The sequence below is a fragment of the Thamnophis elegans genome, chromosome 3 (assembly GCF_009769535.1).
Source record: "Thamnophis elegans isolate rThaEle1 chromosome 3, rThaEle1.pri, whole genome shotgun sequence".
Lineage (NCBI taxonomy): Eukaryota > Metazoa > Chordata > Lepidosauria > Squamata > Colubridae > Thamnophis > Thamnophis elegans.
The window spans coordinates 60,418,527-60,436,112 of NC_045543.1; the positions used below are offsets into that span (position 1 = coordinate 60,418,527).

Genomic DNA, 17,586 nt, shown 5'->3' on the forward strand with positions numbered 1-17,586 from the left:
GTTGAGCTGGGCTTTGCCATGCATGCATCTCAATATGGCATACAGTAAACATGGCACTCTTTGATACAAATTGAGTTGGAAAGTAAGTGAATCTCCCTAGAATCACCGCCAAGGACTTAATTTTTTTTCTTTCCTTTTCTTATGGAATTAAAAGTGGTGTGAAATTTCTTCCACTTCCCAGGTAATCTGTAATCCAGTGAATGATGCTGGCATATGCAACATTCCCATACTAGCTGTGTGCAGCTGCCTTCTTAACCTTCAGAGTCAATGTCTACAAAGCATAGGCTGAATATGTTCTGTACTTGGTTTGTATCTCCCCTCTTCAGCTGAACATGTGAATTGGTTTATAGAGAGAGGGGTGCCTAGATCTGGCCTGTGGGGCCACCCTAGAAATAGCAAATAGTGCCTCTGTCAGCAAAAACGGAGCGCAGAAGGGATACACATGGCCCTCCCAGGCTCTTTTTTTGGCCGCGATGGCCTCCTGCAGCCCTCTACTGTGAAAATGGAGCTCCATTTTCACTGGCAGAGGGCTACAGGCTGTTGCAGCTGAAAATGGAACCCGAGGGGGGGCACGTGCAGCACACCCGAACTTCATTTTCGCTGGCAGAGGGCTGCAGGAGGGCGTCATGGGCAAAAACAGAGCTCAGGAACCTGCTTTCGCTGGCAGAGAACTCGAGCCACCACAGGCTCCCCCAAGACATATGATGTCAAGCTGGCCACCCCTACCTTGGCCTCTGAGGTCAAACACAACCCTGATGCGGCACTCAATGAAATCGAGTTTGACAACCCTGATATAGAGCAACGCAACCAGTGATTTTTAAAGCCCTGCAGCTCATCTGATTCTATTGTAAATATGGCATTTAAGAGCAAACAAGATCAAGATCACTCATAAAGTACTTGTCTGTAACTTCTTAAAGCCATTGCAGCGTGAACTGAGAAGACATGACTAGTTGTGGATAGTATGTAAGTATGTAACTATATATAATTGCAGCTTCAGATGCTCTGGAAATCCAAAGTGTTAAACAGAATAACAGAGTTGGAAGGGACCTTGGAAGTCTTCTAGTCCAACCACTGCACAAAGAGGCAATGCTACACCATTCTAGACAAATAGCTGTCCAATCTCTTCTTTAAAAAACCCCGTGATGGAGCACCATAATTTCTGAAGTCAAGCTATCCCACTGGTTAATTATTCTCACTGTCAATACATTTTTCTTTAATTCTAGGTTGGTTCTCTCCTTGATTAGTGCCCATCCATTGCTTCTTCTCCTGCCTTCAGGTAGTTTGGAGAATGTTGACCCCCCCTTCCTTTGTGGCAGCCCCTTAAATATTGGAATTCAATTTAATTCAATTCAATTTATTAGATTTATAGGCCGCCCAATCCCGGGGACACTGCTATTATGTCACCCCTAGTCAGTGGTGGGATTCAGACAGTTCGCACTGCTTCAGGAGAACCAGTTGTTAACTTTCTGGGCAGTTTGGTGAACTGGCTGTGGGAAGAAATGATTAGGGCAGAGAACTGGTTGTTAAATTCCCACCACTGTCCCTAGTCCTTCTTTTCATTAGACTAAGGTAAAGGTAAAGGTTCCCCTCGCACACATGTGCTAGTTGTTCCCAATTCTCGGGGGCAGTGCTCATTTCCATTTCAAAGCTGAAGAGCCAATACAGTCTGAAGACGTCTCTGTGGTCATGTGTCCAGCATGACTAAACAACGAAGGCGCACAGAACGCTGTAACTTCCCACCAAAGGCGGTTCCTATTTTTCTACTTGCATTTTTACATGCTGTCAAACCGCTATGTTGGCAGAAAGTGGGACAAGTAACGGGAGCTCACTCTGTTACGTGGCACTAGGAATTTGAACCGCTGAACTGCCAACCTTTCTGATCGACCTGGTCAGCCACTGAGCCACTGTGTCCCACTTCATTAAACTAGACATACCCAATTCCTGCAATTGTTCTATATATGTTTTAACCTCCATCCCCTTAATCATCTTGTTGATCTTCTCTGCACTCTTTCCAGAGTTGCAACATTTTTTATATTATAGTGACCAAAATGTAACAATTTAACAGCACATATAGTTGCAATTGCTATATTTTCATTAGGTTCTTTAAGGCAATATTTTCCTTACTTTTTGGTTACAGCTACTTGATTAAACATACATTTCTTTGTTTTTGCAGTGAGGAATCTACTTTTGAGATTAAAAGTATAAATGGGGAAAAAACGAAAGAAGGAATGTCTTACCCTAGTTGAGCAAGATAAGGCATCACTCCACTCTCTCTTAAATAATATGTGACTACTCCACTTCCTGGAGACAAGCTAGTTTTAATGTATGGTTTCACTGTCAACCCGGCTTCTACAGCTTTCTTTGCAAGCAAACCTGCATAAAGAGTCATAAATACATATAGGTATATGAGTTTGTGAACTTCAGCCTAGTTTAGACTTTTTATACAAATATATTCTAAACATTTACATACCTGGCACACTGCTACTCAATTCAATTCAAACCTTTATTGTCAATGCACAACATGTGTACAATGAGATTGGCTGAGCCTCCCTTAGTGCACTCTCCCCAACACATCTCAATAACTCACAGTGAAAGAAGGAAAATCCCTAACCCAATAAATCATATTAACAGACACACAATTCTCTATACATATATGTACATAACCTTACATTATATTATATTGCACCAATGTGAGCATGTTGCACATTGGGCCAGCCCTGGACCGAGTCTATCATACTACATAGTTATGTTGCATTCAGGAGTCTGACAACCCACGGATAAAAGCTGTTTTTCAGCCTGTTCGTACGACTGCCCATGCTTCTGTATCTCCTATCCCCATGATGGCGAACCTGTGGCATGAGGCGTTGCCCTGTCAGCTCCAACTTCAGCCTTCTTTTATGGCTGTTTTTCACACTCCAGAGTGTTTTTTAGGGCTAACGTGCAAACTGGAATTTCGGGAACGGATTTCTGGTTTGTGTGTTGGGCTGTTTTTTGCCCTCGGGAGGCTTCAGGAAGCCTCTGGAGCCTGCGGAGGGCAAAAAACGGGTCGATCGTGCATCAAAAGTGGGGTGTCACATGCGCATGGGGGGGTTGGGCGTATATCATTATTGGTGTGGGCACACCTGCGTACGACCCCCCCTGCGCTCCCCCCACTTTTGGCACGCGATGGGAAAATGGTTAGCCATCACTGTCCTAACCAATGGCTCAAAAAAAGAAAAGAAATTCTGATACCGTCTCCTCTGCCTCGGAAATAGAGAGAAATCCAAAATGTGAAACCACTGTTTCCCATAGTAATGGAAATCTTGTTCCTGCTGCTTTCTTGTAAACACTTAGAAGCCCAGCAAGCTCCATGATTCTCATGATAATAACTCAATGGAATAACACTGCAACAATGTGCTCTCTATGATTTATGGCCCAAGCCACTGAAAACCAAGGTTTAGGTTTAGGTTTTATTTGCATTTGTAGGCCGCCCTTTTCCCTGAGGGGACTCAGGGCGGCTCACAGAAAACCAGGGAAGGGGGAAATACAACATTGAGACAACAACACATAATAAAATAATGAGCAACATGCATACAACATTCGGGCGGGGTAGGAATCCTTATCCCCAGGCCTGACGGGCGAGCCAGTTCTTCAAGGCAGTGCGGAAGGCCTGGACGGTGGAGAGGGTACGAATCTCCACGGGGAGCTCGTTCCAAAGGGTCGGGGCTACTGCTGAGAAGGCCCTCCTCCTTGTGGTTGCCAGCCGACACTGGCTGGCCGATGGAATGCGGAGGAGGCCTAATCTATGAGATCTTATAGGTCGTAGGGAGGTAATTGGCAGAAGGCGGTCTCTCAAGTATCCAGATCCACTGCCATGTAGGGCTTTATGGGTGATCAATAGCACCTTGAAGCGCATCCGGAGATCGACAGGTAGCCAGCGCAGCTCGCGGAGGATAGGTGTAATGCGGGTGAATCGGGGTGCACCCGCAATCACTCGCGCGGCTGCGTTCTGTACTAGCTGAAGTCGCCGGATGCTCCTCAAGGGCAGCCCCATGTAGAGCACGTTGCAGTATTCCAGCCTAGAGGTCACAAGGGCCCGAGTGACTGTTGTGAGGGCCTCCCGATTCAGGTAGGGTCGCAACTGGCGCACCAGGCGTACCTGGGCGAATGCCCCCCTGGTCACAGCCGCTATATGATGGTCGAATGACAGCTGTGGATCCAGGAGGACTCCCAAGTTGCGGACCCTCTCTGAGGGGTGTAAAATTTGACCCCCCAGCCTGAGTGTTGGATTATTGGCCAAATCTTTGGGAGGAAAACACAACAGCCACTCGGTCTTTTCTGGGTTGAGCACAAGCTTGTTAATCCTCATCCAGTCCATGACGGCTTCAAGCCCCCGGTCCATCACGTCAACCGCTTCATTGATTTGGCACGGGGCGGACAGATACAATTGAGTATCGTCCGCATATTGATGGTATCTGATCCCGTGCCTACGGATGATCTCTCCCAGCGGTTTCATGTAGATGTTAAATAGTAGGGGGGATAAGTCCGAACCCTGCGGCACCCCATATTTTAGGGGCCTTGGGGACGATCTCTGCCCTCCCACTAACACCGACTGCGACCTGTCCGAGAGGTAGGAGGAGAACCACCGTAACACGGTGCCCCCCACTCCCACCTCCCGCAGTCGTCGCAGAAGGATACCATGGTCGATGGTATCGAAAGCCGCTGAGAGGTCAAGGAGGACCAGGATGGAGGGATGTCCTTCATCTCTGGCTCTCCAAAGATCATCCATCAATGCGACCAAAGCGGTTTCCGTGCTGTAACCGGGTCTGAAGCCTGACTGGAAGGGGTCTAGATAGTCTGCTTCCTCCAAGGACCGTTGGAGCTGGAAGGCCACCACCTTCTCAACAACCTTCCCCAGAAAGGGGAGGTTGGAGACCGGGCGAAAGTTGTTAAGGACAGCTGGATCCAAGGATGGTTTCTTCAGGAGGGGTCTCACCACCGCCGCTTTCAGTGCGGCGGGGAAGTTCCCCTCCCGAAGGGAGGCGGTTACAACCGCCCGGATCCAGCCTCATGTCACCTCACTGCAGTTAGAAACCAGCCATGAGGGACACGGATCCAGGACACAGGTGGAGGAACTCACAGCTCTCATGGCCTTGTCCACATCCCCGGGGGTAACCTCCTGAAACTCAACCCAGAGCTGTTCTACTTGGTCCCCCTGTGCCTCGGCTGGAACTGCAGGTGTGGAGTCCAAGTCCGTCCGAAACCGAGCAATTTTGTCCGCTAAGAATTGGGCATATTCTTCAGCTCTGCCCTGCAAGGGTTCCCCCGTCTCCCTTTTGTTCAATAGGGAGCGGGTTATCCTAAACAGGGCGGCTGGACGGGACTCAGCGGATGCGACCAGGGAGGCTATGTGTGATCTTTTAGCTGCCCTAAGTGCCCTAGTATATTCCCTGGTGCAGGTGGTTACCATTGCTCGGTTCGATGCGGACTTATCGGACCTCCAACGGTGCTCTAGGCATCTCCTCCGGCGCTTCATCTCCCGGAGCTCCTCGGTGAACCAAGGAGGTCTCCGGGATCCGCCGCCTCGGAGGGGCCGCAGTGGCGCAATCCGGTCGAGGGCCTCTGACGCTGCCAAGTGCCACGCAGCAGCCAGAGTCTCTGCCGGACTGTGGGCGAAAGTGTCAGGAATAACCCCAAGCTCTGTCTGGAACCTTGCTGGCTCCATAAGACGCCTGGGGCGGACTGACGTATATCTCAGACTCTGTGTTACAGTCAGGAATGCAGTGCTTTTGCACATCCCAAGAAATCTTGGAGAAACATAATTATTCAGTTTCATGGAATCTGTACTGCCTTCAGGTATAATAAAATGAAAAATCAGGAAGAAGTAAAAGGGGCAGGGAACAGCCTCTTCTCCATCACTTTTCAGCTGATTTTAATAGCCATTCTCTCTTGCCAGAGAATTCTGGAATTCAACTTCTGTGGAAGGAAATCTAAGACTCTTTAAAACAGTTTGCTGTCAATTAAATTAAATTAAATTAAATTAAATTTTTGTGGTTAAATATGCAGTACAGGTAGTCCTCGACTTACAACCATTTGTTTAATGACTGTTTGAAGTTACAAAAACACTGAAAAAGTGATCAGTTTTCTCACAATCATGGTCACGTGATTAAAATTTGGGTGCTTGGCAACCGGCATGTATTTATGATAGTTGCAGTATCCCAGGGTCATGTGATCATCATTTGTAAACTTACCAGCTGACTTCCAACAAGCAGTCAATGGGGGAAGCCAGATTAGCTTAACATTTGCATGATTCATTTAACAACTGCCATGATTCACTTACAAACTGTGGCAAAAAGGTCGTAAAATGGGGCAAAACTCACTTAACAACTGCATCGCTTAACCACAGAAATTTTGGACTCAATTGTGGTTGTAAGTCGAGGGCTATCTACCTCTATCTTTCGTTTAGCGAGTACTCTAAATGACAACTTACCAGCTCCAAGCATCACAGAAGGATTGCTAGTGTTGGTACAGCTAGTAATGGCAGCAATCACAACTGACCCGTGTGTTAGTTCAAACTCCTTGTCGTTGTAGACAAACTGGACTTGGTGGTTGTGATATTCGGGGGCAATCTGAAAACCTTTAAATCCTTGCTGCAAACGGAAATAAACAAAAACAGACACTGTCAGAAAAATTCTCCTTATTTCCAGGCTGAATCTCTCCTTGTTCAGTTTCCATTCATTATTCCTTGCCTGGCCTTCAGGTGCTTTGGAAAATAGCTGACCCCCCCCCCTCCTCTCTGTGGCAGCCCCTCAAATATTGGAACACTGCTATCACGTCTCCCCTGGCCCTTCTCTTCACTAGACTAGCCATGTCCAGTTCCTGCAACCGTTCCTCATATGTTTTAGCCTCCAGTCCCCTAATCATCTTGGTTGCTCATCTCTGCACTCTTTCTAGAGTCTCCACATCTTTTTTATAGTGTGGTGACCGAAACTGGATGCAGTATTCTAGGTGTGGTCTTCCTAAGGCTTTATAGAGTGGTATTAGTACCTCACTTGATCTTGATTGTATCCCTGTTAAGCCTCACAAAAGCAATATATCTTCCGTACATTAATTATGAATTAATAAACATATCAAAAGGAAGATCACATACCATAAAAAGGGGTATATTTTAAATAGAAGATAGCATCACCTTTGCTCCCAAGCAGGTATCAAAATCCTTCTTCATGTCAGAGACAGCTACCTTGTCCTGCGGTCTTTTAGGACCACTGCAACATGGCACAACTGTTTGTAGGTCCAACTCTACAATCTAGAAAGGAAGCAGGAAGAAAGAGAAACAGAGAGGTGCTAGCTTTCTTGAAATTGTTCCCTTATATATTTATAGAAGTAGCCCTCAACGTACAACCACTCCCAAAATGACTTACAAAATTATAATGGCCCAGAACAGAAGGGATGCTTGGCTCATGTCGCTATGGTCACATGTTCAAAATTTGGGCGCTTGGCAGTCTGTCCGCACTTGTGACTCGTGGATCTTTCTTTCCCTCGCTACTTAAGTGCTGAAGCTAAACTCTGCCCCTCTGCCCTGCAATCTTGATCCCCTATAACCATGATGGTAAACCTATGGCACACGTGCCAGAGGTGGCATGCAGAGCCTTCTCTGTGGGCACGCGTGCCGTCGCCAGCTGTAATTCTGGTTTCCGGTGCGCATGTCTTCGCGGGTGCCACAGCGCTGGAAAATGGTCCCCAAAATGCCAAAAACCAGGCTGTTTTTTGGGCTGTTTTCAGGTTGTTTTCGGGCCTTTTTTGGGCCATTTTGGGGGACATTTTCAGGCCATTATTAGGCTATTTTCAGGCCGGTTTTTTGGGCAGTTTTCAGGCCAGTTTTTAGTCCCAAAAACAGGATTCATACATAGCATAGTCTTGGGGGATGATTTCAAGGTAGGCCTGTAGCAACTTGAACCTAACCTACCAGCTTCACTGTGTGGCTGCCAAGGCTCTTCATAATCCCTTCTGGTTCTGAAATCCCAGCAATGAAGCGTTAATAGAGGGTTTCTAAAGTCCTTCCTTGGTGGTCTGCCATAGGGAGGTGGTGGGCTTAATTTGATTTGGCAGATCCTCCGTTAGGCCTGTGCTGGCTTGTTTCAAGAGCTTCAGCATGATTTTAAAGTAAGGAACTAGACAAGAAACCTTGAAGTTTTCCACATTTTGCTTGCACCAAGTCAAGGTGCATAATACTTAAGGCCAGGCAACAGATTTTGGTAGAAAATCCATCAAAGGCTTCTCTCATGTTAATAAAAATGTAATTAGATGCCAGAGATAGCCACAAGATTCTGCCTATTGGGCCAACTCTATGACCATCTAGTAATTCTAGTAATTTTAAAAACATTACCTCTTTTTATATATCTTTAGTTTAATCACTGTACTCATTAGAGGCTTTCTGGCTCTTCCAAATAGTTTTGTGATTGGCTTCTATGTTTTCAGTCAGTGGAAGATGCAGGATCATTTCCTGAGATGTCTAGAAGTCTGGGACTTGAATGTTTCTCAGAGGAAAGTACAAATTTAAGAAAAGGTACCTGAGTAAAATCTGGATTCTGAGAGGAGTTATTGAAATCTCTAAACATTCCTGTAGCCTGAAGGTACTTTCTTATATAATTAATCTTTTCTTGGTCACGGCCTATAATAGACAAAAATAGCAACTCTGTGAATGTGCAAAGAGATAGAAAGACCATTTCTTAAGGAAAAGCAAATTTAAGATGCTGTATAGAATTTCAGAAAACCTTTAGTATCACACCAAATATACAATATTGGGTACTACCAGTCTATTTAGTGTACACACTAAGAGCCTAATTGTAAAGTTCTAGCCCATCTTTAAAAATGAAGAATGTAAGCATGTCTGAATCATCATATTGACACTCCCAGTGTATACTTACACAGCTACCGTTTATATGTTCAACAGTATATGAAAGTCATACTGTCTGTATGTAAACATGCAAATTAAATAAATGCATATGATCTATATATAAATGTGCATGTAGTATCCTTGAAACCACTACTTGAGTTAATAATACATAAATCAATTTCTTGAATTAATAAGTTTGTCCGTTACTAACTTTAATTTTCAGGATGACACATGTATTGTTTGTGAAATTAGAAGATCAGATTAGAAGACTGGGTGAATCCTTTGATTTACTAAATAAATACACTAAAGCTGCGACGGCAAACCTATGGCACATGTGCTGGAAGTAGCATGCAGAGCCATCTCTCCAGGCATGTGAGCCGTCACCGGGTTCCGGCGTGCCGCCCAGCTGGTCTTCATGGGTGCAGGAGGCCAGAAACCGGAATAGGAGCTGCTTGGTGTGCACGCGTGCACCGGGAAGATGATCTTCCAGTTTCCAGTTCATGCATGCGCACTGGCCACTTGGTCTTCTGATTTTTTGGCATGCATGCGCACGCAAAGACCAGCTGCTGATGCGCATACATGTGTCGTAAACTGGAAGATCATCTTCCTGGCACGCACATGCGCACTGGGTGGCTGCTGTTATGGTTTCCGGCACACACGTGCACACATTCCCATTTCAGCACTTGGTGCCAAAAAAGTTCACTAACAATGCACTAAAGTATAGGAACTTGAACAATCAGCACCTGAGGTTGGACCTGTATTTTAGATTTTGCTAAAACTGTGATTCTGAATTGTCTAATCAATGTGAGCTATTTTATCACACACTGACCTAAGCATAATTCACAAATCTCCAATATTTTATTTTCTGCATAGGCACCTAAAGCAATAAATATTGCTCTAATTCGTATGCAAGAAAGCATACTTTACTATTGATAGGATAGCAAATACAATCTCAGAACTATCTATGGATTCCTTTTGTCCATGGAGCTGTGGGGAGAAGAGAAAACTCTGTCATCCCATTTTATATGAGAAATTATGAGAAATGGATACCGCCGGGTTTATTGAGAAAACAGGATAAATTACATGCGTTACATCCACAAGCGGAATCATTATATAAAATCTGGTCTCATTTTTCCCACTCATGCAAAACACTCCAATATCTTCTTTCTATTTTGCCTGAAACAGCCACACTCTTTGACCCAGAATCCTTTTGTCTTTTGGGGTTAATCGATCCATTTACATTGTTGAAGTCTGATATGGGAATTTGAAATCTTCCATGAGGAGATTTCCTTTTCATAATGACTTCAATAGTAGCTATTTCTAATTACACAATCTTGTCTCCTTTACTACCTCCGGTTCCCCAGGGTATTTTCCATAGTTTCAGCTTTCCTAGGTATTTTTTTTTTATCCCAAGGAATATCTAAATAGAATAGAATAGAATAGAATAGAATTTTATTATTTGTATGCCGCCCTTCTCCGGGAGGACTCAGGGCGGCGAACAATTCAAAAGGGGAAAAAGGGGAACATAAAAAACGAAATACAAATAATAAAAATAGGCAACAGTCGCACAACCATACATGTCGAGAGGGGAGGGAACTCATCACCCCCAGGCCTGCTGGCAAAGCCAGGTTTTGACGGCTTTTCGGAAGGCCTGGAGAGAGGTGAGGGTCCGAATCCCTGCGGGGAGTTCATTCCAAAGGGCCGGAGCTGTCACAGAGAAGGCCTCCCCTGGGTAATAGCCAGATGGCATTGGCTGGTAGATGGCACCCGGAGGAGGCCAACCCTGTGAGATCTAATGGGTCTGTGGGAGGTAATTGGCAGCAGGCGGTCTCTCAAGTAAACGGACTGTTATGGGGCTTCCCTGCATTGCTTAAGGCAACATGGCATCTTGTCCTCTGTTCAGTTTTGGAAATCATCCCAACTTTCCATTCAATTTTTAAAATTGCATTAGAATTAAGATTCTAAAGAGAGGATCTTGATACATGCCAAGACTGGGGCTTACATTTCTTTCCATGGACACTGTGTTGGTTTCAAAGGGCTGGCATTAAAGCGGGCAACCTATCTCCATCTGAAATGAATACTCTCTGTTTCAGAAATTCAGATTTTACATATTGTCTTTCGTCTACTCACCGGTTTGAACTAAGTATTTGATGCTAACTTCATCAACTGGGAAGAAGGCTGCCGTTGCTCCATATTCTGGACACATGTTGGCAATGGTGGCACGATCAGCAATGGATAACTGAGCAACTCCAGGTCCAAAGAACTCAACAAATTTGCCCACAACCCCTACTTGGCGTAAATGCTGCAACACATTTAAGTTTGCATTCAGTTACATTTTCACAGTATATTCTATACTACATTTAACTAAATCCAGTAATAACTCAGCTTTGGGGTTTTTTTATATGTAAATGAGAATCTGAGGCTCCATTTAAGCAAAGTTTGCTGCCAAATCTAAACCTATAATGCAATACTAACATACAAATCTATTAAACATATAAAATAGATTCCATTGATTTCTATAATTCTTCTAGATAAGTACAATTGCGTTGCAGATTTAAAATATGACACAAAACGTTCTGTTGGAAGTTTTGAGTAAAAATCCCTCTGAATGTAAGTTACCAACTTACATTTATGGTATCCCCCCATAACCCCAAACCCCAAATCTCATTATCTCTAGTTTGCGTCAGTTGCCTCAATCAACTTAATGTTGGCTGAGTTCTATTTTTTATGCCTCTTGGAACCCCTTTAAAGTTTGTTGAAAACTGATAATACATTTTCCTGCAATTTTGAATTAGGAAACCAATAAAAGTATAATGTTGTCATCAAATTAAGTATATCATGATTAAAAATCCCACACAAGTCTAACAGGCACAGTATCTCTGTGTTACGAGAGCCCCTTATCGCTAAAAGGTGATATTATGGAACTATTCTATTAATTCAATACTTCTGACACACATCAATGCTTAGAATAGTGATCGCAAAGTGACATAGTGGATTGTATTGCATTGGAATAAATACTCTCAGAAATAGAGTTCAAACATTACCGATGTCACTTGATATAATTAAATGCCTACCCTGTATCTATTAGCATGCAGATTTTTGAGATTAATTAAGCAATAGCCTATATCAAGAGCAGCTGTGGTCGATCAAGCAAGTTGTTACCTTGGTAACAGTGAGCACGATGTCTGTGGATGTGACCAATGACTGAGGAATACCGCTTAATTTGTAGCCAATCACTTCAGGAAGAACCATACTGATTGGTTGGCCCAGCATCACTGCTTCAGCTTCAATACCACCCACACCTGATCAGTGGGAAAGAGGGGGGGGGGAGAGAAAGAAAAAGAGAGGGGGGGGGGAGAGAGATTAAATAGAATTGCTAATTTATTTTGCAGCAACATCCATTAAGCAAAACAACAGTGGATCAACAACATTACTGACAGGAAGATAAAAACAGTAATTATTCATCTAAAATGAAACTTTTCCATATACTTGATACTTTACATATTTCAGGAATGCAAATCCGGTAGAGTAAAAGACATCAAAAGTGTATTGCTAGATCAAAACAATGGCCTATTTAGGTTATGTTTTTGTTCTCATAACATCCAAACAGATGCTAACAGGAAGACCCAACAAGAACAGCTATGCATTAGCATGTTCCCTGCCCAATTTCCCCAAGGAACTCAAACTGGACTGAGAAGTTGCAAGGCAATCAGTTTCAAAGCAGAGTTTATCTATCTGCAAATGAAATTAAGCTGAGTGTCTCACCCCTTGTTTAAGAAACAGGTACATGTAAACATATGATATAGTTTTGCTATAAAAGCTCTGCTTTAATGATCAAACATATAAACTCTTTTAACATGTGAATCTATTCTCTTGCATTCTGCAAATCACCATGCATGCAAAAATCATTTCCCCCCTTTCCATGGGTATTTAAAAAACAACCTAAAAACAATAGAACAAGGCATTTAAATATACAGGATTCAAGGACCTTAAGAACATATTTAAGGGTAGTCTGAAAGTGTGTGAAATCTGCTAGGGTTGTCACCTTTGATCTTGAATTGATATAAGGTAGTTGTAGTGATTTTAGAAGAATAAGAGAGACATGGCTCAGTAACTGGGGCAGCAAATTTCATGCCATTATCATTTCAGCCAACTCCAGAATGATTAGAGAACACTTATACCAAGCAGTGAGGAACGGCTTGCACTTGTATTAACTAAATTAAAAAAACTTCTTTAAATGTTTCTTACTTTGCCCTGTTTGCATTTTTATGTTAGCTGATTAAGCAAATGTGTGTAGGTGTAGGTGTAAAACCAAACAAACCACATCTGAAATTGGAAGAGAAACCTGTGGTTTCCTGATAGGTGCTGAGTCAAAGCATTTTTCTAGAAAGATTAAGTGCATTACTCGTTTGAGCTTATTTTAAAGGATTATTAGGCTTAAATTTGGTGGTATTTAAAGGGGTCTTTCAGAGATTTAGGAACAGGGCTCTAATTAATATATATGTGATTATTATTACTATTATTAGTAGTAGTATATATGTGATTATAATTACTATTACTATTACTATTTATACTATTTCCAGAATGGTTAGACATTCAGAAAAGTAAGAAATCAACAATATTTTATTTTAAGATCTCACTCTGTGATTTTTGATTTCTTTTAACCCATGCCGATCATAACTTCACTTTTCTTTATCAACCTTCCTTGTCTCTTCACAGAACAGTGCAGATGTATATCAAGGCTCTTTCGACATCTGTTAAGAATCTCAACTTTGCCACCTTCAACATGCAATCCTGCCTTTAATTAATTGATGTAATCGAGAACCAGGAAGATTTTGCCCTCAAAATAAAGTGGAGTAAGAATGCAAGCTAGGTATATAAACCTTAGAATTCTCCCATATACCGTATATTCCTGGCATGTGGAAACATTTCTTCTGGGCACTGAGAATGATTGATATTATCCAAGGTAAACTTCTTCTCTTCCCACGGAAGAGGTAAAAATAACCTTCATCTGACTCAGTGATTTATGGAGAACACTTTGAAATTAGAGAAGTGTGGTTCTATCTTGTGAGCCTTTTGTCATACTTCAGACCCTGGGACAATCTCTGATTTGTTTTCTTCTACCATTCAAGAGTAGGGCTATTTCAGTAGTGGTATTACTTTGTCATAGGATAACTAACTGGTATCTCCCACACCACCCCTAACTTTCCAAGGAAATATAGACTTGGTGATGCTTAGACCTGCATTTCCTTGAATCAGGCATGACCAATGGTGTGAAAAACATTTAGGTGGCCAGAGGCCATGCCTAATTATGATCAAATAGGGATTCCACTTATGAATTTGATTCCTTCCCTCTTTTTGTACTGGGGTTAGTAACTGCTTGCTTCTTCTCCTATTTAAATTCCCAGCATAAGGTCCTCTACTGCCACTGTATGTGAACAGGTTCTATGACATGAAGCCCTGGCCTGAATTAGACTATTATTTAATTCATTGACCAAATATGGGTAGTCCTTGACTTATAACAGTTCAGTTAGTGACCATTCAAAGTTACAGTGCCACTGGAAAAAGTAACATATGACTATTTTTCACACTTATAACTGTTGAAGCTTCCCCCTGGTCACACGATCAAAATTCAGATGCTTGTCAATTGACTCATATTTATGATGGTTGCAATGTCCCAGGGGGTGGGGTGGGTGGGTCATGTGATCACCTTTTGAGGTTTTCTGACAAATCAAAGTCAAAGCCAGATTCACTTTAAAAAGTGTGTTACTAACTTAAGAACGTCTGTGCTTTACTTAATAACTGTGGCAAGAAAGGTCGTAAAATGGGGCAAAACTCACTTAGCAAATGTCTCATTGAACAACAGAAATTTTGGGCTCAATTGTGGTCGGAAGTTGAGGACTAACTGTTTAGGGAATATATTATTTTGCACACATTTTGGACTTTGGTTAGAGATGTTGGAAGCTGTACTTCAGCAAGATCAGGACTCCCAAGTTCCATTGCATGGTCTATGCATTTTTTTTTCTCAGAACATATTGGTCTGGTGCAGGAGCCGGCAACCTTAAACACTCAAAAATCCATTTGGACCTGTTTCCCATGGAAAAGAAAACACCGGGAGCCACAAAACCCTTCCCGTGCCTGACTATTTCCTCAGCGACCACAGAACTAGTATATGTAGTTGAATTAAACGTTCTGTTTTCTTCTGAAACTTTACTTTTCTTGGATTTATACATGGTTGGCCTACTGGGGGTCGAAAAGCTCAATAAATCACGTGCCGGCAGGTATCACCCATTGGCGGTTGTAACACATATTTTGAGTGACAGGGAGCCACAGCAGAGGGATGAAAGAGCCACATGTGGCTCCAGAGCCGCAGGTTGCTAACACCTGGTCTAGTGGTTAAGGCATCTTGCTAGAAACCAAAAGATGGTGAATTCTAGTCACATCTTAGGGATGAAAATCAGCTGAGTGACCCTAGGCCGGTGTCTCTCACAGGGTTGTTGTTATGGGGAAAACAGAAGGAGAAAAGAATATTAGGTATTCTCTCACTACCCTTGAGTTATTTATAAAAAATAATAAAAGGTGGGATAAAAACATAAACATACAAAGCTATTTGAACATTAATTCAGCAAATGAAAACTCAACCAATATTTTTTTAAGAAAAAAAATCACAAATTTTGCCCCAGTCTATTATTTATTAGGAAAGGGGAAAAACAGGTAGAAGGAATTCAGATTAACACCCTCTCATTCTTGAATTTTGCTAAACACCACTTATAGTCCCAATGAACAGACAGCCCCATTTTAAAAGCACTTACCCCAGCCAAGCACACCTAAGCCATTAATCATTGTGGTATGCGAATCGGTACCCACCACACTGTCTGGATAATAGAATCCATTCTGATCAAAGACAACTCTTGCCAGATATTCTAAATTCACCTGATGGACGATTCCTGAACCCGGAGGAATAATTCTCATGTTCTGGAAGGCTTGAGAGCCCCACTAAAAAAAAAAAAAAATGGAAAAGAAGGAAATGTCTTAAGAAGTAGCAAAATCAAGTATTTTTCTAGCCTAGTCATCAATTTATAAATATTGGGATATGAAGATTTGGTTTTTAGAAAATTCTGCCCATGTGGACCTACTACAAAGTTTTTGAAGTTCCATTCAGACTTTGTGGTTTCACCAATGTAGGGTTTCAGCCTAGACCCCTGTATTATTTTAATCTTAAAATTTGACAAGATGTAAATTATGATACCATAGTCAAGCAAACAGCCCCATTCTGATTGGCTAGCCAGTGAGCCAGATGCACGAGCTAGACAGAAATTACAAAATTAACTGTCTGGCTTGGTACGTGTGATACGGATGAACCAAGCTCAAATTTAAAAAGGTTTAAATTTTGGGGAGGATTTATTGGAGAGCATTTATTAAGCGTAATTCTTTCCCTTCTTTTATGGAAAAAAAAACTTTGCCACCTACTCTTCTTAGCTATTCTTCCAGGACAAAAACAGGCCCATGTCATACATCAGGAACTGTGATTCTGTAGATTCCCTTCTACCTTACTAGACTCTTCCATGCTTAGCTTTGCAGACACACAGAATAAGTATGATCTTACCTTCAAGAACTCAAATCTTTCCTTGTTTCTCTCAAATTCCAAATCTTGATTCTTCTGTAAACTGTCTGGCCTGCAGTGAAAGGTAAGAGGTTAATACTGTAAGAAAACTTCAGGAGGTAGGATTCAGTCTCTGTGCCTTGAAAAAGAAAGTGGGGAGTGAGTCGGTATTTATTTAGCTCAGCATCATGGAGCTCTTTAATTGCCATGCACTAGAGCACGGTGTCAAATTCGTGGCATCACACTGCCGTCACGTGACGCATCAGGACATCCCCCCCCCCCTTCGTGGAGCTGGCTTGGAGCTGTGTGTGATGCATCTGGCCCACGGGCCACCAATTTGACACCCCTGCACTAGAGAGTTAGGAGAAAAGAGGACTCAGAAAGCTTTTCTAATGATTCTTGCTGTCTCACAAAATGTCTAATTCCGTGTAGGCACTATGGCAGAGGGTATTCTGAACATAACAGTGAGGGAAAGGTTTCTAAAATATTTATTATACAAGATCAAGCGTTCTAGTAAGCAGAAAAGGATTGGAAAGTACAGCTGACAAAAATACATTCAAGGCTTTGAAAAAGCAACATGTAAAGAGGTACTGGAATGCAGGCCATATGAGTTGAGAACCAGGCTGAATTAGACCAAAAAGACTAGGATCCAAACAGATTTTGTTCTGACTCCGCTGGCCGCAGAGTTGGACAGTGAGGAGGTTGGGGAGGAATATGGGCCAGTACAGGGGGTTGAGGAAAGCTCAGATGAGGGCTCTGTGTGGGAGGCAGAGAGGGGGCTAGACAGCAATGAGGCAGAAGAACAGCTGGAGCCTATTCCCAGTGTGCGCACGTGCAGAGCTGCCAGAAGACAAGAACAACTAAGAAAGCAGGGTCGGCTTAGGAGTAAAGCCACCTTGGAGGTGATTGGGCCCTCCCAGAGGAAACAAAAGAGGAAGGAACAGGGAGTGGGCTTTTGCAGGAAACAATTTGTTCATTCAGTCCAGAAAATTCTGTTTGTGATTATAAGAGACTCTGTGCCAAGTTTTGCTTTGCCCTGTGTTTGGAAACTAGTTATCTGGCAAAATCCACTAGTTAACATATCTGGGCTCAATAAATCCTTAACCTG

The 17,586-nt window shown here is 42.8% G+C and overlaps 1 protein-coding gene across 5 annotated transcripts in view; it reads right to left on the minus strand.

Annotated features, from left to right (window-relative positions):
- The window catches only part of ACO1 (aconitase 1), a 75,354-nt gene that overhangs the window by 25,535 nt on the left and 32,233 nt on the right, over positions 1 to 17,586 (minus strand). For all 5 annotated transcript variants that reach the window (XM_032213182.1, XM_032213178.1, XM_032213180.1 and 2 more), the window contains 8 exons: positions 16,482 to 16,551; positions 15,688 to 15,871; positions 12,038 to 12,177; positions 11,006 to 11,177; positions 8,550 to 8,650; positions 7,169 to 7,285; positions 6,470 to 6,629; positions 2,238 to 2,373 (listed from right to left, as the gene is read on the minus strand). In XM_032213182.1, coding sequence (XP_032069073.1) covers positions 2,238 to 2,373; positions 6,470 to 6,629; positions 7,169 to 7,285; positions 8,550 to 8,650; positions 11,006 to 11,177; positions 12,038 to 12,177; positions 15,688 to 15,871; positions 16,482 to 16,551 — 1,080 coding nt within the window. The remainder of the gene's footprint in view (positions 1 to 2,237; positions 2,374 to 6,469; positions 6,630 to 7,168; positions 7,286 to 8,549; positions 8,651 to 11,005; positions 11,178 to 12,037; positions 12,178 to 15,687; positions 15,872 to 16,481; positions 16,552 to 17,586) is intronic.